The following is a 24,784-nucleotide window of genomic DNA, read 5'->3' as shown; positions in this document are numbered from 1 at the left end:
AGGTCAGATATCTTTTTATGGATTTATTTGTCCATTCTGGTTTTTATCTGTGTGGATTTCCTAACTATATATTTTGCCTGTTTTTCTTTTGGATTATTTTCTTGTTCTGATTGATTTACATGCGTTGACGAGGTTTTAAAATTACTTACTGATAATTGCCATATTCTGCTATTGTCTATATTCATTTTTTTTTTCCTGGTGAAATACCTTTTAATTGGGAAGAGGGATAAAATCTAATACATAAGTGAGAGCTCTTTTTTTTTTTACTTTTTGTTGTTTTATTTCATGCAAATAAAACTTGCACAGGACTGCTGTTTGTTTTCTTTGCTGCACAGCTGGGCATTGGAGTTGGTGACTCTGATGGCCAGCTGGGCTATTCTTCCTGCGATGGCTTTGTGAGCAATTTCAGCACAGTAAGATCTGTTGCAAATCAGCAACACTTCCAGCTCTTTGGCATTGTGGATCAGGAACTTTTGGAAGCCGCTAGACAGCAAGTGTTTCGTTTTTTTGTTCCTCGCATTACCAGTGATGGGTGTCGAGATCAGGCCCTTGAATCTTCTCTGCACCCTGTTTTCGATGTCTCTGGGTTTCTCCCAGTTATATTTGATTTTTTTTTTTGCATGGGCAGGCACCGGGAATCGAACCTGGGTTTCTGGCAGTTAATTTTGACATATTGGTCTGAGTGGTGCTGGATGAACTTCTTGGTCCTCTTTTTGATGATCTTGGGCTTCATGAGGGGTCCAAGAGCAGCTGTGATGCTGGGTGGGAGATGGGTGTCACCTCCATGGGCAGCACCGAAGAGGAGAGAGCAAGAGTTCATTTTTGATAGAACTCTGTTAACAAGAGGGAAGCCAGAGCATATAAGTACAAATAGAATAATTAATACAGTAATTAAGTTAAATATAATGGATAAAACATCACAATTCGAAAGTATAAAATGTCAGATAGGATGAAAAACCAAGACTCAACTATTTGCTGTTTGCAAAAATATTACTTTCAATAAAGAAATGCAAATAACTTAAAATTAAGTGATGGAAAAAAGATATTATGCTAGCAATAATTTTAAAAAAAGAACTGGAGTTGCTATATTAGTATTAAACAAAGTAGATTTTAGAATAAATAATATGACCATGGACAAACTTGGTCATTTCAAAATGATAATGAGGATATAAAGAAACTAATCTTTATAGACCAATAAAAGAGTTTGAAAATACATGAAACAGAAACTTACTTCAAGGAGAAATAGATTAATTAAAAAAATAGTAAACTGTTCAATACTTGACAGAACAAGTAGAAAAATTAGTAAGAACACAGAAGATTTAAACAGCATTTTCAATCAAATTGACCTAGTTGACTTACTAATAACAGTAGATACAATTCTTTTCAGGTGCATATTCTGGGCCTTGAAAAATAGACGATATTCTAGGCTACGAAACAGATTTCAATAAATTTAAAAGAATCAAGTCATATGCATGATGTTTATGGTGAAAATGGAATTCAGATAGAAATAAAAAACTGAAAGATACCTGGAAAATCTTCAGATATTTAGAAAACAACACACTTCGAAATAATCCATGATTCAATGATGAAATTTAAAAATGGAGTTTTTTTTTTTTTTTTTCTTAAGAATGACATATATTTACACTGTGGATCTGGGATATACTTTTCACAGCAGGAGTAGTTCAACTCATCAATCTTGATATCACCCCATCTAGGAACCCTCCCAAATGCTTAAGCCAGCATTCAGATAGTAGATAAGCTGGTTTCCAGTTCAAGTGACTAAAATGAAGTCACCTGTTATTGTCTGTCCTTATCCCCAGTTTCCTTCAGAGGCTGGGTATCATCCTGTAACTCCCACAGGAAGCTGCCCTCTTTAGTTTTCCATGAGACTCCCAGTGTGGTCTAGGCCACAGGGAGGACTCATTAGCTTGGGGGTAGATAGGTGCTCCAATTCATAGTGTCCATTCTCGGAGGCCTTATGTACAAGTTTCTCCTTCATGTCCTCCTTGTGGCTCCTCTTGTGCTCAATAATCTGCTGGAGCTGGTGCCCAGCATATTCTGGCTTGGTGGTCAGTGGGCCAGCTGGCACAGCGACACCAAGAACATCTGACACCATGTAAGGGCGCAGCCAGCCCACCAGCGGAGTGCTTCCAGGGCTATAATGGGTCTGTTTGTGGTAGAAGAGAAGTCCATCTACCTCAAAAGGGAAATCCATAGACAGCACCTTACACAAGCTCTCAGGCGTACATGGGAAATTCTTTAGTCCCACAAATTTAAAAGGATTGAGCTTGGTTTTCTCTCCTAGTCCTTCTTCTTCAGGTAACTTTGAAAGCATCCAGTAGAATCGGAAATCAGTCTGACAGTCATAAAAAGGATGTCCCCTCCAGCACATCACGTCCAGAACATAGTAGGCCTGGTTTACCTCACTGTAAATGCAATCCAGAATGGTGTAGTCTTTTGCCATTGTTGAGTTTTGCCTGTTGCCTCCTGGGAGAAGAGAAGAAAATCTGTTGACACAGTAACCACTCTTGGTGTAGGTACTCGTAGAGCCCCTAGAGGCCATGATGAGGGCTCTTGTTCCAACTGGGCACACAATCACAATCCATTCCTGACCCAAATCTGAAGGAACATCAATTAACCATTCTGAAAGCATCAATTGATTAGCATAGCATTTTGGTAACTTTTTGCCAGCATCAATGTCCATTTCTTCATCATCTTCCTTATCTTTTTCTTCCTCGCTCTCCATCCCTGTCCAATCATCTTCAGCCAGTCTTCTAGCATGGTTCACATAATCCAGTCGCTTGGATTTCTGCAGTTCCAGTAACCGACAGCGCCGCTCACTCTGCTCCAAGGAACTGTACTTGGACTTGTACTGGGACAGGCGGGGATGTGGGGCTGCTGTGCTATTCAGATCTTGGGACACAGAAAAGCTACTAGCCAGGACCTGGCTCAGCTCTTCCATCTTCCCTTAACTCTAGGTGGTCTAGCTTCTCGCCAGGGGTTACACTTCACCGCTACCCACGCCTCTTAACTTCCAAAATTCTGATCCTCCCAGGCTCCTACTCCGCGCTCCAGACCCACATGCTTCCTCGGCCTCCTGCTCCTCCTCCTCCCCGGCCCCCCAAAAATGGAGAATTTTAACTAAGTAAAAATGAAGACAATGTATAAAATTATTTGGGATGCCATTGAAACAGATTTTAGAAACTACATCCCAAAATGTTCTACATTCATTTTTGTTCCAGATTTCCTATGAAAATAATTGTACAGAAATGTTCAGTAAAAATATAATTCCTCATATTTCTTTAGCCTGCTGGCTTGGATGTGAAATTACTTCAGAAACTTGCCCTCATATTCATAATGATGTGTATGTTTCCTACTTTAAAATGAAATACAGCTTGAGTCCATGTCAATGAAAGTAATCAGTTCTATCCTTGGAAGGCCACATTCCACTCCACACTAATTTTTCTTTCTCTTTCTTTGCCAAGTCTTGCTTTCTTCATTTTTGATAGAACTGTGTAACAGGAATAGGGGCATCTGTTTACCTTTATATTTCCTGTTTCTAAAGTATGTGAGGAACATCCTGGCAGATTTGAGATAAAACGAAAGGCTAAAACTTTCCAAATAGGAAGTTTTCCAAGCAAAATATTGTGCTCATAACCATAAAATCTTTTTTTTAAGATTATACTATCTGTTATTAAGGGCTTTAAATACTTGATAAACAGTAATCTCTTCATTGCATAAACTTTCATTTTAAAGTCCAAAGTCTGTGACAGAAGTAATGGTATGGTCACATTCATTCTAATAGTAAACATGACATATTTTCAACATATCTAGAGCCAGAATATATAATGCAGATGTGACACTATAACCATTAGTGGTGACTCTGCAGTCAGAATTCCTGGATTCAACTATACTGGTTCCACTACTCATCAGCCAGATGATCTTACTCAAGTTATTTAACCTTAAAAAATTTAGAGCATATGGAACAAAAATTAAAATAAATAATAAAAATAAATAATAGGGGGAGCAAATGTTAAAATAAATTTAGTTTGAAATGCTAGTGATCAGTGAAAGTGAGGGGTAAGGAGTATGGTAGGTATAATCTCTTTTTTTTTTTTCTGTTTTCGCTTTATTTCTTTTTCTATTGTCTTTTTACTTCTTTTTCTGAATGGATGCAAATTGTTATAAGAAATGATGAATATGTAACTAAGTGATGATATTGTGAATTACTGATTATCTATGTTAATGTTATATTTCGTTTGTTAAATTTTTTTTAATTAATAAATTAAAAAAATTTTTTTTCCTTTTCCTCCTGTTTCCTCATCATTAAAATGGTTCTGATAACAGCACCTACCTCATAGATTGTTATGGGAATTGAACAGGATTATTTTGATAGAGAGAGAGGAAAAAAAACTTTTAGAACAGTGATGGAAAAAGTGCTCAATTATTGTTACTATTATTATTTAGAAAAGAACAATTGTGATGAGACTGCTCTTTTTATGCTTAGTAGGTGTTAGATACCATGTTAGAAAAAATAAAGACCAAATGACTTGTCTCCCTCATTTACAGAGTTGAAACTGTAGGACAACCAGACAGAAGAGACAGTATAGGAGTGTGTGCAGAAAAACAGAATGGATATGATTCTTTGCAGCGGGATCAAGCAGTGTGTATTAGTACAAATGGTAAGAGTTAAATAATTGTCATTCTCCTTGAAATATATGAATTACTATAGCAAAATATGAACCTACCGCAAAATGATACATTTATTTTAGAATGTAAGAAGTTTTAGGTCTTGATGATATATGGTGACTTTGTACCAAATATCATTCTAAACCCTTTACAAATAAATCATTTAATCATTCTAACACCCTTTGACGGGAATGGTAGTGTTATAGCCATTTCATAAATGATGAAAACTGAAATACAAAGAGTTGAAGTAACTGGCTTAAACTCACAGAGCTAGGAAGTGACTATTGGGATTTGAATCAGGCAGGCTGCCTCTAAATTCTGTGTGTATAGGTCATCTAAATTCAATATACTCATTTTATAGATTAGAGTCCTGAGGAGAGTTTACTTAATTTGTTATGTATCTCTATTGCTGTTTGGTATCTGTTCTAGTTTGTTAGCTGCCAGAATGCAATATACCAGAAATGGAATGGCTTTTAAAAAGGGGCAGTTACAGTTTTTAGGCCTTGGAAATACCCCAATTAAAGCAAGTCTATAGAAATGTCCAATCTCAGGCATCCAGGAAAGAAACCATGATTCAAGAGGGCCAAAGAAGTTTAGGGTTTCTCTCTCAAGTGGAAAGGCATATGGCGAACATGGTTAGGGTTTCTCTCTCTCTGCTGGAAGGGTACATGGCAAATATTGTGTTATCTGCTAGTTTCCTCTCCAGCTCCCCTGGAGGTGTTTTCCTTCTTCATCTCCAAAAGTCGCTGGCTGGTGAACTCTCTGCTTCATGGTTTTGCAGTATTCTGCTCTCTCAGTGTCTCATGGCTTTCTCTCTTGTCATTCTCTGTTCTCCCTGAATCGCCTCCTTTCTCCAAAATGTTTCCTCTTCTATAGGATTCCAGTACACTAATCAAGACCCATCTGTAATGGGTCCCCAACCAGTACAGCTTAACAACCACTCTTGATTGAGTCACGTCTCCAGGGAGATGATCTAATCAGAATTTCGGGCACACGGTGCTGAATAGGGATTAGAAGAAACAGCTGCCTCCACAAAATGGGATCAGGACTAAAACATGGCTTTTCTAGGGTACATACGTCCTTTCAGACTGGCACAGTATCTTATTCCACACTTATTATTTTTAAAAATCACTGCCAAGATGTGTTAATGAGATCAAGTATGAGGTAGAAAATGATTATTGTTTATTTCATACAAAACAGTCTTGCTGTTTCACATGATGTACATTTGTAATGAAGTCAAGTTTCTTTTGATGGCATCCTTATGAGAAACTCAGTTTCTATTGAACAAGAGTAGAGCTCTGGACCAGAACTCTAATTAACTCTGATTAATGCTTTAACTTCTTCTTGTGTTATAAGGATGAGAAGTTAATTTTATTAAAACACATTATGTGTGATCTGTTGGCATTCCAAAATGTTATTTCTTTATCTCAGGAAATTAGTGACATTACCAATAATCTAGAAGCAGTTTCAGTTCTTTTACAATTATTGCTCATTATGTAAATAATTCTTTACCTTTTAGGTGCAGTTTTTGTAAATGGAAAAGAAATGACTAATCAGTTGCCTGCAGTTACTTCTGGGTCCACTGTCACATTTGACATTGAAGCTGTGACTCTAGGAAACACCAGTGAAGGGGGAAACTTCAAGCTTCGAGTAACTATTAGCTCAAATAACAGAGAAGTAGTATTTGATTGGTTACTTGATCAGTCGTGTGGTTCTCTGTATTTTGGATGTTCGTTTTTCTATCCTGGATGGAAAGTGTTAGTATTTTAGATTTTTGGATGAGTGGTTTTGGTTTGCAGGGTTTTAACGTAGCTGTTCTTGACCCAGTTTAGTTGTAATTGATAAGAATAGTTGGATTCATCTCTCAGGTGATTGGAAATTAAACATGTTTACTGAATTCATTTTGGAATGTTTTAGCAATAAGATACTTGAATGTTGTGGACAAAACCATATTGCAGCCCATTTTATTTTTAGTATAGTGTCAATTGAAATAACAAGTCATAATAAAAGTCAAATTGTTTTAAAAGTTGGTTTATTAAAATAGAAAACAGATAATATAATATTATTTTATTAAATCTCCATGTTTTAAGGATCTAAGGCCATGTAAAACTAGAATAAAAAAATAGAAATAAACCAGATAGAAGTCAGGGTTCTGTAATATACATTCACTCATGTCCTCTCTACATGAGTATGTGGAATATTCTCTCCATGTCAGGTATTTTGTAAGCAGTGTTGACTTTAATCTTATGTTCAATAATCTTTAATTCCCCAAAGCATTATAATGTTTGCATTTTTTTTAATTCTGAGCAAATGTCTACAAATAGTCAAAGTATTATCCTTTGTTCTCTTTGCAATTCAATTCAAAATAGGCTAGGGGATTTTTACAGGGTAAAACTACTTATGGGAGTAGCATACACAATAGTGTTAGCCATTTCACAGGTATATAATATGCACATGTGCATATCCAGCCTCTGTGATATGCGTGCACCATTTGAGGCATATAATTTGCAGTTTAATGTCAGTTTGATAAATGGTCTTTTAGTGGACCAAACAAACAGCGTAAATACTTGACCTGTTTTTTTAAAACTTAAGTTTGTGTAAAATATTTATTTGACAAACTTAATGTGTAAAAACGATGATCTTAACTTGCTATACCAGCCTACAGATTTTTTTTTAATGTGAATTTCTTTTGTACTTTTTTACCAGTAGAAACTGTTTAGAAAAGCAATTTTGATATTTTTGTGAGATAATTTATTTGGGGATTCAAATTCCCTGTTAGATGATCATGACCTTTTCCCCTTGCCTTTTATGTATAAGTCACCTTTCACTTTGGCTATGATTGCTAAGAAGATGTGCCAGAATGTACATGCCTTGTCCAATTGTCTGAAACAAAATAAATAAACTAAAGTTACATATGTGTATTTTTTTCCCATGAGATTTGATGAATTCAGTTTTAATCTACTTTCTATATTAACCACATAGTGTTTAATAGAAAGGGAGAGGGCTTCTTGTGGCTCCAGTCATTTGAATTCAGACTTTACTATAACTTATAAAAGGATAACTTGTCCTTTCTTATATTCTGTATATTTGATACCAAGCATAGTGCATAACATATAACATACACACAGTAAATGCTGGGTAGAATGAAAGTAGATGAGTTATTTTCTTCAGAACTTCTTCATGCCATTCCCTTCATTCAGCAAATATTTATTGAACATCTTTGTTCTAATCCTGTATAGGAGAATGTTATCTTAAATTTATACTTGTAGAAACCCATTTGCCTTTTCACAAAAGTGACTTAAACCTGACTTAATTATAGACAGTGGACTGTAATATTTTTAACTCTGAAAATAATTTAAATATTGATTTTCGTTTTTCCTTGAACTGTGAGCTTAAGTTTTTTTTTTAGGATTAACTCATTCTGTTCTAAGAGATAAAGGAGCCTAGTATTCCAAAACTATTTGTTTACAAATACTAAAATGTCTACTCTCTGCTAGACCTTGTGCCAGGAGAGAAGAGAGAGTGTGAGTGATGATAATGAGAGTTTACATTTACCAAGCCCCTACTGTGTGCCCGACACAGTGTTGAAATTTTAAAATACATTGATTAGCGTATTGAATCTGTATACATATTTATGATATTGGTACTTGTCTAGTTTGCTAGAATGCAGTATACCAGAAATGGAACAGCTTTAAAAAGGGGAATTTGTTAGTTGAAAGTTTCCAGTTCTAAGGCTGTGAAAATGTCCAAATTAAGGCAAGGCTATAAAAAATGTCCAAATTAAGGCAAGGCTATAAAAAATGTCCAAATTAAGGCATCAACAAGAGGTTACCTTCACTCAAGGAAGGCCAATGAAGTTTGGGGTTTCTCTGTCAGCTAGAAGAGCACATGGTGAAGTCTGCTAGCTTTCTCTCCTGGCTTCTTGTTTCATGACGCTCCCCCAGGGGCGTTTTCTTTCTTCATCTCCAAAGGTCTCTGGTTGGGTGGGCTCTGTCGGCTCTAAAAGTTTTTTCAAAATGGTTCCCTCTTAAAGGGCTCCAGTAAGCAACCCCACTTGGAATGGGTGGAGACACATCTCCATGGGAACCTTCTCATCAAAAGTTACCACCCACAATTGGTTGGGTCACTTCTCCATGGAAACAATAAAAAAAATACCACCCAGGGCCAGCAGTGGTTTCTCAGTGGCAGAGTTCTTGCCTGCTATGCTGGAGACCCAGGTTCAATTCCTGGTGCCTGCCCATGCAAAAAAAAAAAATACTACCCAGCAATATTGAATGAGGATTAAAGGACATGGCTTTTCTGGGGTGCATAATAGCTTCAAACCAGCACAGTATTACTATTATTTTTACTTTGCAGAGGAGGAAACTGAGGCTTAAGAGATGTCAATATACTTGTTTAAGGTCATGACTAGTGGTCTAGCCACCACTCTAGCCCTGAATTAGAGTCCCAGCTTCGAACCATTGTGCTCCTGGGAGGAGTGAATATGAAGGGGAATGCCCCAGATGTAGATAAAAAAAGATAAAGAATTAGTATCTAATTAATCCTGCAGGTAAAAAGGTTTATTTTCAAAAGATGAATTGAAATGAGAAAGACCAGTTAGTAGGCAATAATCCTTGAGAGAAATATAACTGTAAAATGAGCTAGACAGTCCTAGTAGAGATGTATATCCAATAGAAATTTGAATTCAACCCAAAAGGACTTGATGATTGATGTGAGAGTAGAAGAACGATTTATAACTGGATTTTGTAGCCTGATTAGTTGAGGATATCCAAAATGAAAGAAGAGATTTTCACTCTTCTAGAACTTTATGTTTAGTTTTGAGTTGTGTTCTTTAAGATGTATATTGACAAAATGCAGTCTGTTTAAAGAAGAGTCTGTAAAGTCTGATAAATCGTCTCTGTGCTATATTAGGCTTGCTGCTCTAATGCACAGAATTCTGCTGTGCTGCATGTTTTCTCTCTGCCCCCTAAACATTCTAGATAAACTGCAATATATTGCATTATGTAATACATAATAATATAATATTGTTATAATTGATTATGCTAAAGATTAGTTTGTTATGTGCATTCTTTTTTTTTATTAAAATATTCTAGATGGATTTGGGAAAGATGTCAGTGATAGCAATAGAGTTTTTAATCTCTACGTGGAAACAGAGCACCTAGATAGATAGCAAAAGCCCATGGACAACATTTACAACAAGACTAGGTCACAGGGTATTTCCATTAATCCCCAAATATAAGCCAGTTGACAGAATAAGACATGCATGTATCAATATCTGTGCAGGAGGAAGGGAAAGAGTCTAACATATTTGAAAACAGGAGTACCTCCAAATAGCGAAAAGGCACACAGTAGAAAATACTGTGGCAATGTGGGAATAGCAGCTAAAACTCCTTCTTCCAATATGACATGAGTGTAAGAGGACCCATGGTAAAATAATCTGAAGGGACTGGAGTGGTTTGGCCCTATAAATTCTTAAAACTGATGGGCTGAACTCTCTCTGTATAGAAAGAAATTCTGGGGGTAGAATTAAAATTGAGAAGGGTAGATTCAAAGAGATAAGGAAAGAAAAAATCTAAACCAAGGTGGGGAAATGGAAAATCCCATAGAAAGCCCCAGAAAGCAAGCTACTGTATTTTTGAACCCTACACAAAAACAACAGAAAAAGAAGCTCTGAAGTTAACAAAGCTTTCTGAAACCTGTCACACTGAAGTTTGGAAGAACTTTTGTCACATAAAAGTGATCTACTGAAAAATATCAAAGAAAAATTCCGTGGAGTTACTTTAAGAAAAAAGATTAAGTAGAAAAATAACATCTTTATAGACAATGAAGACATCTGGAAAGATATGCTCACACAACAAATTGTTTACTAACTATTTCAAAGTGAACTCAGGGAACATTGATACTGTGATCCCTTACTGAAGAATTTACTAGAAAATGAGTTTTTCAGATACCAGTATGAGTAGAGAGACATCAACATAAGGACTGATGGTGAGCATTAAATCTATAGCAAGGACAGAGGAGAAGCACTACTAGGTCAGATGGCCTGCATTTGTCAGTACATAAATTGTAAGGTTATAACAAGGAACTCATAAATGAAAAAGAGATGTAAAAGACATTAAATTTTTAGCAAGACTCAACTATAGTGGCTAAGGATGATGATTTAGGTGATAAAACCATAAAAGAAAATGCAAGCAATAAATTACTGTTAAAGTCATGTAATGCTTCCTTTTGACAGAAAGGAGGGCGTTGTGATTGGGAAAGGACTTTCAGTTTTATTTCTTGATCTGGGTGGTGTTTACCTTGTGATGATTCATTAAGCTATACAGTTGAGCTATATGATTTTCTTTTTTTTTTTCTCCTTTTCTAAACTTTTTTAATTGTATAATATAACATATATACAGTGCAATGAAAGAAAAAAGCAGTAGTTTTCAAAGCACTCCTCAACAAGTAGTTAAAGGAAAGATCCCAAAGTTTGTCATGGGCTACCTTACCATCATCTCAGATTTATCCTTCTAGCTGCTCCAGAACATTGGAGGCTAGAAGGAATAAATATTTTTTACTATGTGGTTTTCTGTCAGTTTTATTTTACAATAAAAGGATTTTTTTCTTAAATGTACTAGGTACCTACATGTACCAGGCACTATCGTTGGACCTGTGTATTTAAAGGTAAACAAGACTTATGTCCCTTGCCTATGTATCTCTTTGGTTCAGTAGCTACAAGATTTTTGGAAGAGAAGGAACTGAAGTCTCTTTATTCTGGAGTGCCTGGTATCCACATTAAGAATTAAAAAGAGAGAGTAAGAAGACAGTGAAACAATTCACAGCCCCAAAGTAGCTGTGGTAGTTAGATTCAGGTGTCAACTTAGCTAGGTGAAGGTTTCTAGTTCTATTGCTATGGACATGAGACAATGGCATGTGAACCTCATCTGTTGCTGATTACATCTGCAGTCGGCTAAGGAGGCGTGCCTGCTGCAATGGATGATGTTTGATTTAATTGGCTGGTGCTTAAATGAGAGACTCAATGTAGCACAGCCCAGGCAGCTCAGTATACCTCATCTCAGCACTCACAGCTTAGCCCAGGCCTTCGGAGATACAGAAAGGAATCACCCTGGGGAAAGATGTTGAAATCCAGAGGCCGGAAGAGAATGCCAGCAGAGATCGCCCTGTGCCTTCCCACATAAGAAAGAGCCTCAGTTGAAAGTTAGCTGCCTTTCCTCTGAAGAACTATATGTCAACTAAATAAATCCCCTTTTATTGAAAGCCAATCTGTCTCTGGTGTGTTGCATTCCAGCAGCTAGCAAACTAGAACAGTAGCCTTTTAAAAAATCACAAACTTGGAAATAAAAATAAACACTGAAGAGTCACTATTATCTGAAGTAGCAGCTCTTTAAAAACGTGTGCATATAAAAATTTAAAAGCTGCTTCACACTAGAGCAGTTGTGAAGAAATCTGAAAAAATTGATTCTTCTCTTAGGCATTTTCACTATACTGTTTTATTTAAAGGACTTCTTCCAGCAGTAACTTGTAAGAAATAAACATTTTGCTAGACCTTTTTCTCATGTTATTATTTATCATCATAAAATGGTTATTTTCCTCTAAATAGCTGTATACTAATTAAAGATTTTGATACATGTTGAAAATAAATTGACCTGAGACCACCTGTAAGGGCAGTATGTAGTAGAAGCATGGAAAAAATTGAACAAGGCAAATAAGGCTTCAGGGAGCTTCCTTTCGAGTATAGGGAGTTAGACAATGAACAAGAAAATAAGTTTTTAAAAGTTGAATATGGATAGGAATTAAGAAAAAATTAGAATAAGGCAATGATTAAGAGTGGTCGAGAGGCTACCTTAGATTGGGTAGTTAGAAAGAGCTTCTTCCAGTAGTTTATATTTAAAGTGATCTATGACAAAAAAAAAAGCCAGCTATATGAAGATATGGGCAGAGAGCAGGCATTCCAAGAATTGAAAGGGGGATAGCGTGGCTGCAACATAGTACGTGAGGAGTGAACCAAAATGAAGTCAAAAGGGTAGATACAGGCATGATACTGTGGCATTCTCAGCAATGAATTCACTGCCCTGCCTCTATGTGGGACATGACTCCCAGGGGTGTAAATTTCCCTGGCAATGTGAGACATGACTCCTGGGGTTGAGCCAGGATCTGGCATCATGGCTCTGAGAAAGCCTTCTTGACAAAAAGGAAAACGAGAGAAATTAGACAAAGTTTCAGTGGCTGAGATATTTCAGATAGAGTCAAGAGGTCATTCTGGAGGTTATTATGCATTATATAAATATCCCTTTTTAATTTTTAGAGAATTAGAATAGCTAGAAGGAAATACCTGAAACTGTTGAATGGTATTCCAGTAGCCTTGATTCCTGAAGACAGTTGTATAAACTATGTAGCTTTTGCAGTGTGATCGCATGATTGTGAAGACCTTGTGGCTGACACTCCCTTTGTCCAGGCTATAGCAGATAAGTAAAAAAATAAGGACAGAAAAATTACTAAATAATGGGGGGTGGGGGGTAGAAAAGGGTAAAAAAAAAAAAAGGTGGGAGATTGCAATACTAGTGGTCAATGAGAGGAAGGAGTAAGGGGTATGGGCTATAGGGTTTTTCTTTTTTCTTTTTATTTCTTTTTCTGGAGTGGTGCAAATGTTCTAAAAATGATCATATACAACTACCTGATGATATTGTGAGCCATTGATTGTATACACTGGATGGACTGTATGGAGCATGAGGATATCTCAATAAAAATATTTAAAAAGTAAAAGGAAGAAAAGACACTATAGCATTTTAGGCCTCAGCAAAATATTTAGGTAATATTCTAATTCAGTGAAAATCCACAGGATATTTTTAAGTAGGTTGTGTTTTCTGAATGAATAATCTTTTCAGCAAACATCTGGACTAGTCACAGCTAAGCTTTTATGATATAGCAGTAAACAGAACAGGTAAGAGCCCCTTCTCTTATATATCTATAAGAAAGAACAAAATGTAATTATAATAAATGCTGTGAAGAAAAAAAACATAGTAGGGCTGAACCTAGTCTGGGAGTTAAGAAAGATATCTCAAAAGACATGACATTTTAAGCCACTGGCTGGAAGATTGAGTGAATAGTTGTTAAATATTGAGATAGGGAATTGAAGGAGCATTTAAGGCAGAAAAACAGCATATTCAAAAGCCCGCCATATGGAAGGGTATGGCATATTCAAGGAACTTGCAAAAATTACTGATTCAACATATATTACTGAGTGCCTGCCATGTGCCAGTCACTGTCCTAGTAATCATTTTGTCTCATGGTTGCTACATTTTAATGAGGAACAGGGTAAGAGGATAGAGGAGTAAGGAGCGCTGCCATATTAGAAAAGGGAATCTTACAAATATGGTCTGAAAGTCTTTCTGCCATTTGAACAAAGACAAACGAAGGTCAAGGTTGAATGCATGAAACAAAAAGTTAATAGGTAATTTGAATAGAAAGAGACTTAGACTGGGAAAACACGTTTAGAAAATCACTGGAGGATGACGTAAAAGTTTTGGTAATAGATGGTGGTGATGGTAGCACAACTTGTGAATGTAATCAACACCACTGAATTGTATATTTGAAAGTTGTTCAAATGAGCTTCTATGATATATGTGTTACTACATCAAATTAAAAAACAAAGTCCTGTAGAAATGTACAACACAAAGAGGAACACTTATGTAAATTATTGGCTTTAAGTTAATAAAATTCTAAAAATATCGGTCTATTGGTTATAACAAATGTAGCACATTAATCAAAATGTTAATAATAAGGAAAACCTCTTTGTGTGTGGGGGTATATAAATTAAATATGTTACATATTTAATTTTTTCTGTAACTTGCAATTTTTCTGCAACCTACAATGCCCTAAAAATAAAGTATTATTTACAAAAGAAAGAAAATCACTGAAAAAGCTAGAGAAACAGGAACCCAGAGATGACTCTGAGAACATTACAAAACTGATCTGTCAAGGCTGTTACTATGTCTGACACATAATTGTTGAGATCAGGAACACACTGATGTAGCTGTGAATCAGGGATTGTGCAGTTGATATCACAGCAACACACTCTCAGCACCAAGAAAATCTTCACATCTTCAGACTTGCTTGCCATTAGAAAATAGCCAAAGGGACAAGAAGTTAGCATCTTCCTTTACACTAAAGAAAGGTATACTAAAAGGAGGGTTGTGGTGATTTGATTTGAAACTATGCATACCCCCAGAAGACCATGTTCTTAAAGCTAACCCATTCCCCATTTCTGTGGGTGTAACCCTACTGTAAATAGGGCCTTTTGATTAGATTACTTCAGTTAAGGCATGGCCCAGGATGGATCTTATTTCTCTTCCTTGAGTCCTTGCTAGAGTCCTGAAAAAAGAAGCTGAAAACCAGTCTTTAGGAAGAAAGTACGGTATCGATGATGCCTTTCTTTGGATACTTTCAGCCTCAAAGCTACTAAATTACCATTATAAAAAGCCAACCCATTTTATAGTATCTGCTTTCAGTAACCTAGCAAACTAAAACAACGGTAGAATAGAAGTTGAGCAAGCCAATTTGCTGCCGGATTATGGTTCCTAAATTCTTGGCTCTGCAGTGATAAAAAATTCAAGGGCACAGAACCGATTGAGTAAGCAGACCAAAAGCTTATTAAGAACACATGTGAGATTGGAGCTGCTGCTGTGGAGTTTGGACCGAGCCACTGCCTGCTGTTGACGCCCGCTCAGCGGGTAGTCCTGGTGCCTTTTCATTCCAAGTCTAAAATGGCAACTCTCAAGGATCAGCTGAATCTTCTTAAGGAAGAACAGACCCCCTCAGAATCAGATTACAGTTGTTGGGGTTGGTTCTGTTGGTATGCTGTGTGCCATCCATATTTTAATGAAGGAATTGGCAGATGAACTTGTGCTTGTTGACATCATAGAAGACAAATTGAAAGGAGAGATGATGGACGTCCAACATGGCAGTCTTTTCCTTAGAACACCAAAAACTGTCTCTGGCAAAGATTATAGTGTGATTGCAAACTCCAAGCTGGGTATCATCTGGGTATCATCATTGCAAACTCCAAGATGGGAGCACATCAGCAAAAGGGAGAAAGCTGTCTTAATTTGGTACAGCATAACATGAACATCTTTAAATTCATCATCTCTAATGTAAAATACAGCTCGAATAGCAAGTTGCTTGTTTTCTCCAATCCAGTGAATATCTTGACCTATGTGGCTTGGAAAATAAGTGACTTTCCCAAAAAACATATTATTGGAAGTGGTTGCAATCAGGATTCAGCTCGGTTCTGTTACCTAATGAAATAGAAGCTGGGAATTCGTCCATTAAGCTGTCATGTGGGTCCTTGGGTAGCGTGGAGACTCTAGTGTGCCTGTATGGAGTGGAGCGAATGTTGCTGGGGTTTCCTTGAAAATTCTGCACCTGATTTAGGCACTGATGCTGATAAGGAACAGTGGGAAGAGATTCACAAACAGGTGGTCAACAGTGCTTATGAGGTGATCAAACTGAAGTGTTCTACCTCTTGGGCCATTGGGCTGTCTGTGGCAGAGTTGGCAGAAAGTATAATGAAGAATCTTAGGCGGGTGCTTCCAGTTTCCACGATGAGTAAGGTCACTATGGAATAAAATATGATGTCTTTCTTAGTGTTCCTTACATCTTGGGACAGAATGGAAAATTAGACATTATCAGGGTGACTGACTCCTGAAGAAGAGGCCCGTTTGAAGAAGAGTGCAGATACACCTTGGGGGATCCAAAAACAGCTGCAATTCTCAAGTCCTGTAATGTGCTACTTCACTATCTAGATTACAACAGGATTTTAGTTGGGGGTTGTGCATGTTGTCCTTTTTATCTGATCTGTGATTATAGCAGTGCTATTAAGATGACCTAGAGAAAACATCAATTTCTTCAAGTTAGAAGTAGGGATCGTTCATAAAACCTTACGAGTATATTCTGGTGTTGGAGATGATACTTACCTTGGGTAGTCCTAAACTGGTTAGTTTAAAATAGCTTATCTCTGAGGCATCAATGCCAGTGTTGCACATGCTGCAGTTGCCTTTCAAACCAGAAGAACGCATGATTACCGTGTGCTATATTCCTCCTGGTTCCTTCATCCAACATGCCTAGTCCAACTTCTTTCCCCTCAATTTATCACATCCTGAACTTCAATGTGTAAATCCAGCATTGCATGTCTTGTGCATAACTATTGTAAAGGATCTTATTTCCTGTACCAAATGTATCAAAGTAGTGTACACTGCCATATAATATTTTTTAAAAAGTCTACTTATAAATAACGCACCAGAGCCCCGCGCCGCCACGCTCTAACTGCGCTCTGCGCCCGGCGGCGGGCGGCAGACCGAGAGCCGAGACCCGCGGGACGGAAGCAGCGGGCAGGCGCCGCGCAGACGGCCGGGCCGAGCAAGATCTGAAGCTCGGCTCCCTGAAACGTGACCATGTGGATTCAACAGCTTTTAGGACTCAGACTTCCGGAGAAGATGGCGGCTTAGTAAGACGCGCGGGTCTTAGCTCCTCCTCCAGAAAAGCAACTAAAGAAACAGAAACAATACGAAACAGCTCCCGGAGCCACGACAGAGACCAAAAAGACAGCGTACCCCATTCTGGAACGGCTGAACGGGCAGGGAGAATCCGCTGCGGTGAGATATCCAAGGGGCGCGCGTTTTCCCGGCCAGGGCGGCTGGCGACTGGGGTCCCCTCCACGCACGTGGCTCCCCGGTCTGAGTGGGAACGTTGGATAGTGGGGCCCTCCCGCCACGCTTGGCGTCTCGGGCCAGCTGGGCAATTTGGACCGGCAGTCCCCCAAGCCACGGCGGCCGGCGACCCATCCCCTCCACACGCAGTTTCCCGGGCTGACTGCAAGATTCGGACTGGCCAGTTAAAGGAGCCACAGCATCTTTTACTGGTGAGCCCCGCAGACAGACGAGCGCCACGAGTGCCACCTACTGGGCAGGAAAAGAAAAAACCCAGAGATTTCACAGAAAAACCTTTCAACTAGCCGGGTCCCACACCCAGGGAAATCTGATCAAATGCCCAGACACCAGCAGAAAATAATGGATGACGCTCGGAAAATTAAAGATATGGCCCAGTCAAAGGAACAAACCAATAGTTCAAATGACATACAGGAGCTGAGACAACTAATGCTGAATATACGAACAGAAATGGAAAACTTCTTCAAAAACCAAATCAATAAATTGAGGGAGGACATGAAGAAGACATGGGCTGAACAAAAAGAAGAAATAGAAAATCTGAAAAATCAAATCACAGAACTTATGGGAGTGAAGGACAAAGAAGAAAAAATGGAAAAAACAATGGATACCTACAATGGTAGATCTAAAGAGACAGAAGCTACAATTAGTGAACTGGAGGATGGAACATCTGAATTCCAAAAAGAAACAGAAACTATAGGGAAAAGAATGGAAAAACTTGAGCAGGGGATCAGGGAACTGAATGACAATATGAAGCGCACAAATATACGTGTTGTGGGTGTCCCAGAAGGAGAAGAGAAGGGAAAAGGAGGAGAAAAACTAATGGAAGAAATTATCACTGAAAATTTCCCAACTCTTATGAAAGACCTAAATTTACAGATCCAAGAAGTGCAGCGCACCCCAAAGAGAATAGACCCAAATAGGCGTTCTCCAAGACACTTACTAGTTAGAATGTCAGAGGTCAAAGAGAAAGAGAGGATCTTGAAAGCAGCAAGAGAAAAACAATCCGTCACATACAAGGGAAACCCAATAAGACTATGTGTAGATTTCTCAGCAGAAACCATGGAAGCTAGAAGACAGTGGGATGATATATTTAAATTACTAAAAGAGAAAAACTTCCAACCAAGGCTTCTATATCAAGCAAAATTGTCCTTCAAAAATGAAGGAGAAATTAAAACATTTATAGACAAAAAGTCACTGAGAGAATTTGTGACCAAGAGACCAGCTCTGCAAGAAATACTAAAAGGAGCACTAGAGTCAGATACGAAAAGACAGAAGAGAGAGGTATGGAGTAAAGTGTAGAAAGAAGGAAAATCAGATATGATATATATAATACAGAAGCCAAAATGGTAGAGGAAAATATTATCCAAACAGTAATAACACTAAAAGGTAATGGACTGAATTTCCCAATCAAAAGACATAGAATGGCAGAATGGATTACGACCCAGCAATACCACTGCTAGGTATCTACTCAAAGGACTTAAGGGCAAAGACACAGACGGACATTTGCACACCAGTGTTTATAGCAGCATTATCTACAATTGCAAAGAGATGGAAACAGCCAAAGTGTCCATCAACAGACGAGTGGCTAAACAAACTGTGGCGTATACCTACGATGGAATATTATGCAGCTTTAAGACAGACTAAACTTATGAAGCATGTAATAACATGGATGGACCTAGAGAACATTATGCTGAGTGAGTCTAGCCAAAAACTAAAAGACAAATACTGTATGGTCCCACTGATGTGAACCGACATTTGAGAATCAGCTTGGAATATATCATTGGTAACAGAGACCAGCAGGAGTTAGAAACAGGGTAAGATAATGGGTAATTGGAGCTGAAGGGATACAGACTGTGCAACAGGACTAGATACAAAAACTCAAAAATGGACAGCACAATAATACCTAAGTGTAATGTAACTATGTTGGAACACTGAATGAAGCTGCACCTGAAATATGGTTTTTTGTTTGTTTGTTTGTTTGTTTGTATCTTCTGTTTTTGTTTTTCTCTTTTTCCTTTTTATATATATATATATTTTATTAGTATTATTATTTTAATTCTCTTCTCTATATTAACATTCTATATCTTTTTCTGCTGTTTTGCTAGTTCTTTTCCTAAATCGATGCAAATGTACTAAGAAATGATGATCATACATCTATGTGATGATACTAAGAATTACTGCGTGCATGTGTAGAATGGAATGATTTCTAAATGTTGTGTTAATTTCTTTTCTTTTTTTTGATTAATTAAAAAAAATTTTTAAAAATTGGATAAAAAAATAAAAGCACATAGTAGATTCAGGAAAAAAATAAATAAATAATAGAGGAAAAAATGTTAAAATAAATTCAGTTTGAAATACTGCGATCAATGAAAGGGAGGGATAAGGAATATGGTATGTAAAAATTTTTTTTCTTTTTCTGTTTTTGTTTTATTTTTCTGTTGCCTTTTTATTTCTTTTTCTGAATTGATGCAAATGTTCTCAGAAATTATCATGATGATGAATATGCAACTATGTGATGATATTGTGAATTACTGATTATATATGTAGAATGGAATGAGCATATATTACGGATGTTTGTGTTTCTTTCTTGTAATTTCTTTTTAATTAATAAAAAATTATTAAAAAAAAAAATATATTGCACCAGCTAACCAATTATCATACCATCTAAAACACCAAATAAACCACGAACAGTGACGACTCTGTTAATTGAAAAAAAGAACGCATGTGGGAGGACATGCAGTCAGAAAAGGCAGGAAAAAGGGTGAATCAAGGCATGAGGCCCCAGGACTGTGAGGCAATCTGCTTTTATAGATTGTATATCTATTGCCTCCCAAACCCAAATAGATTTTTGTTCATTTTGTAATTTGTATTAACTATTTTACTACCTGCTTTAGTTAGGGTTCTCTAAAGAAACAAAATCAACAGGAAATATTCGTAAATATGAAATTCATAAAAGTGTCTCATGTAACTGTGGAAACGTAGGGTCCAAAATCTGTAGGGCAGGCTGTGAAGCTGATGACCCCAATGGAGGGTCTGGACGAACTCCATAGGAGAGGCTCACCGGCGGAAGCAGGAAGAGAGCCTGTCTCTTCTGAATCCTCCTTGAAAGGCTTCCAGTGATTAGATTAAGTATCACTTATTGCAGAAGACACTCCCCTTGGCTGATTACAAATGGAATCAGCTGTGGATACAGCCTACAGGATCATGATTTAATTCTATGAAATGTCCTCATAGCAACAGACAGGCCAGCACTTGCCCAACCAGACAAACAGGTACCACCACTTGGCCAAGTTGACACTTGAACCTGACCATGACACTACTCGCCCCTTTTTCTCCTCAGCTGATGCTTATTCCTAGATGACTCACTCAGCTGGGTCGGATGGCCCCCAAGTGCTATTTATTTCTGTTGTTCTTAGAGATACCTTTCTCCTGACCATTTCTTGAAATTTGCCCTTGGCTCATCAGCCTGCCACCACCCAAATTCTAACCCCGCCTCAGATCCACAGCACCTTTGGGGAACAGCATTTCAGGCAGAGAAACGAATATGTGTGAATTCCTGAGTTTGTATGTTATGTTTGAAGATTAACAGGGAAGTCAGTGTGGCTTTCATAACACATAAGTTTTTTTCCAGTTGGAAATCCATGTGGAGATGTCAAATAGATAATTAGATATGTAAATCTGGATTTGTATCAGTTATCAATTATTGCCTCCCAAACCCAAATATACCCTTCAATATGATAAACACTGAAATTCCTTTAAGCACTTCTCCTTTAAAGTGATCATGATGTTTAGCTTTCTCAGGAAAGGGGGTAAAAGGAACATAGGAGGAGGAAGAGTACTCCTGCAAATTACAGGACTAGGGTACTGTGCTGTAAGTGTGAGGACCTGTTTGACCTACTGTGTAGTTTCTATCTCCTGATTAGACCCAAACTGCTAAAGAAGATCAGGGAGAAGTCAAGACTACAGATAAGAATTTGAGAGTGATCAACCTTTAGGTGATATTTAAAGCCCTGTATAGAATGGGGACACCCAGGGAGTGAGAGTACAAAGAGAAGAGATATTTGAAGAGGGTACACCGAGAAGAGAGTATTCAAAACCACTTTAGGATCCTTGTAAATGAACAGTCTGAGTTAGGAAGAGAACCAAGAAAGAAGAGTCCCAGAAATGAAGCCAACAGAAGTGTTTCCAGGAGGAAGTCAGTGATTAACTATGTTAATTGCTGCTGACAGGGTGAATGAGGCTGGAGACTGACCATTGGATTTGATAACATGGAATTCACAGTGTATCTTGAACTGTTTCAACAGTGTAGTGAGCCTATTTGAAATAAGTTCAAGAGAGAAGAGGATAACTTGCATATATATATATAACATATTTCCATGTATATTTCAAGCATTATATAAATAAATTTTCTTTAAACCTTCAATTTTGAGATAATTGTAAATTCACAAGCAGTTGCCAGAAATAATAGAGATCCCATGCCTTTAACTGGTTTCCTCAGTTATTGCAAAATTATAGTATATCACAACCCAGATATTGAGATTGATAGTCAAGACAGAGGATGTTTCCTTTACCACAAGGTTTTCTCGTGTTGTCCTTATATAACAGCACCTATTTCCCTGTCACCCCCCCCCCACCTTCTTAACCCCTGGCAACTGCTAATCTGTTCTTTATTTCTACAAGTGGGCTGCTTCAAGAATATTATATAAATGGAAGCAGAATACATAACCTTTAGGATCAACTTTTTGCGCTCTGCATAATTTTCTCCTGTGGATTCATACAGGTTGTTGTGTATTATAAATAGTTTGTTCCTTTTTATTACTGAGTACTATTCCATGATATGAATTCACCCACTGAAGACCATCTGGGTTGTTTCCAGTTTGGAGCTCTTATGAATAAAGCTGCTAGAAGCACTCATGTATAGGTTTTTGTGTGAACATAATTCTGTTTCTCTGGGGTAAATGTTAAGCAGTGCAATTGCTGGGACTTACTGTAAGTGCATGTTTTGTTTTTCTTTTTAAACTCCAGCACTGTTTTCCAGAGTGGCTGTACTGTTTTACATTTCTGCCAGGAAGAGTTGAGTGATTCAGGTTCTCTGAATTCTTACTAGCATTTTATGTTATCGTTGCTTTTAATTTTAGCCATTCTGATAATGTACGATAATATCTCATTGCTTAATTTTCATTTCCCTAATGGCTGATGATGCTGAACGTCATTTCACGTGCTTATTTGCTATCTGTAAATCATCTTCCATGAAATGTCTTTTACCCATTATCTAATTGGATTGCTTATTTACTACTGAGCATTGAGAGTTATTTATTCTAGGTATTAGTCCTTTACTGGTTATAGGGTATACAAATATCTTATTTGTGGCCTGTCTTTTCATTCTTTTAATGGGGCCTTTCACAGAGCAGAAGTTTTTAATTTTAATGAAGTCCCATTTATCAATCTTTTAAATTTTATGAAACATGCTTTTGGTGTCAAGTCTAAGAACTGTGCCTAGCCCTAGATCTTGAAGATTTTCTTATTTTTTTCTAAAAGTTTTATACTTCTAACTTTTACATTTAAGTTCATGATACATTTTTTGTTTTATTTTTATTTTTTTCCTTTCTTCATTTTTTTAATACAGTTTTATTGAGATACAGTCACACATCATACAGACCATCTGAAGTGTACAATCACTGGCTCACAGTATCATCACGTAGTTGTGCATACATTCCTATGATCAATTTTGGAACATTTTCATTACTCCAGAAAGGAAGTAATAAAAAATAAAACTCAAATCCTCCCATACCCCTTATCCCTCCCCCCACCCACCCATTGACCTATAGTATTAGGTGGTACGTTTGTTAACTGTTAATGAAAGAATACTAAAATATTAATGTTAACCATAGTCCATGGTTTGCAGTAGGTACATTTCCCCCTATGTATCCTTCTATTTTTTTTTAACATTTGTTCCCCCTATTATTTATTTATTTTTAATCCATATGTTTTACTCATTTGTCAATACCATAGATAAAGGCAGCAGTTTCATGATAAATTTTGAGTCATTTTTTTTGTATAAGGTGTAAAGCTTAGTTTGGGGTTCTTTTGACAATATATAGGTTAATGTCCAATTGCTCCAATACCATTTCTTGTAAATATTGTAAATTTCCTCCATTGAATTACTTTTGCTCCTTTGTCGGAAATCAGTTTGGCATACTGTGTGGGTCTATTTTTTGGTTATCTGTTCTGTTACCTTTCCATTATTGATTTTTAGTTTCATTCCATTATGGTTGGAAAACATTGTATGATTTCAATTCTTTCAAAATGAAGTTCTTTTCCTATGGCCCAGGATTTGGTCTCTCTTGCTATATGTCCCATGGGAACTTATAAAGGATGTGCATTTTACTATTTCATAGATATTGATTAGATCCTGTTGCTTCATAGTACTGTTGATTTCTTCTATATCCTTGCTGTATTCCTCTCTGATTGTTCTTGTTCTGTCAATTATTGAGAGAAGGGTGTTGGATCTTTTAACCATAATTGTGGATTTGTCTATTTCTCCTTTTAGTTCTATCAGTTTTGTGTCACATCTTTTGCAGCTCTGAAGTTTGGTGCATACACATTTAGGATTGCTCTACCTTCCTGGTGGATTGACTTTTTTATCGTTATAATATTTCTCTCTGTCTCTGGTAATTTCTTTGCTCCAAAGACTATTTTATCTGATATTATATAGCCTCTCCTGCTTTTCTTTGATTAATGTTTGTATATCACATATATACATGATAAATATATATATATATATATATATATATATCATCTTTTTACTTTCAACCTCTCTATATAGTGAAGTGAGTTTCTAATAGACAGCATATTGTTGGGTCATTTTTACTTTATATCCACCTTGTGAATCATTGTCTTTTAACTGGCCTATTTAGATCTTTTACATTTATGTAGTTATTGATATGTTAGGGCTTAAAGCTACTATTTTATTTTTTGTTTCCCATTTACCATCTCTGTTTTTCATTTTTTTTTCTTTTTTCTCTTTCTTCTGAGTTACTTGAACATTTTTAAAAATTCAATTTTGATTACTGATAATGTTTTTGAGTGTATATTTGTATAGCTGCTTTTTAGCAGTTTCTCTGGTTATTACATTATATATACATAACTTTTCCATCGACTAGTGTCATCATTTTACCAGTTCAAGTATAGAATCCCTACTTCCCTTTACCCTTCCCCATTTATAGTTGTCTTAAATATTTCTTCTATATACATTTAGAACCACATAAGACAATGTTATTTAGAAAACCGAAGAGAAGGAAAACCTATTTACCCATATTTTTGTTTTCTCTATTCTTTTTTTGCGATATTACAGGTTCCTTCTTTTATAA

At 36.9% G+C, this 24,784-nt stretch overlaps 1 protein-coding gene and 2 pseudogenes across 1 annotated transcript in view; 2 read left to right on the top strand and 1 right to left on the bottom strand.

Moving 5' to 3' along the window:
* The window catches only part of CRLF3 (cytokine receptor like factor 3), a 49,249-nt gene extending 41,639 nt beyond the window's left edge, over nucleotides 1-7,610 (top strand). The window contains exons 7-8 of the mRNA XM_077165270.1: nucleotides 4,570-4,682; nucleotides 6,209-7,610. Of these exons, the coding sequence (XP_077021385.1) occupies nucleotides 4,570-4,682; nucleotides 6,209-6,459 (364 nt within the window). The 3' untranslated portion in view covers nucleotides 6,460-7,610. The remainder of the gene's footprint in view (nucleotides 1-4,569; nucleotides 4,683-6,208) is intronic.
* On the bottom strand, nucleotides 1,608-2,983 carry LOC143687878 (snurportin-1 pseudogene; annotated as a pseudogene).
* Nucleotides 7,611-13,297: 5,687 nt separating the features above from the next.
* LOC143686020 (L-lactate dehydrogenase A chain pseudogene) lies at nucleotides 13,298-16,472 on the top strand (annotated as a pseudogene).
* The last annotated feature ends 8,312 nt before the right edge of the window (nucleotides 16,473-24,784 follow it).

The sequence above is a fragment of the Tamandua tetradactyla genome, chromosome 6, assembly GCF_023851605.1.
Source record: "Tamandua tetradactyla isolate mTamTet1 chromosome 6, mTamTet1.pri, whole genome shotgun sequence".
In the NCBI taxonomy this organism is placed as follows: domain Eukaryota; kingdom Metazoa; phylum Chordata; class Mammalia; order Pilosa; family Myrmecophagidae; genus Tamandua; species Tamandua tetradactyla.
The sequence above is the reverse complement of the archived record's forward strand: the minus strand, read 5'-3'. Positions and strand labels throughout refer to the sequence as shown.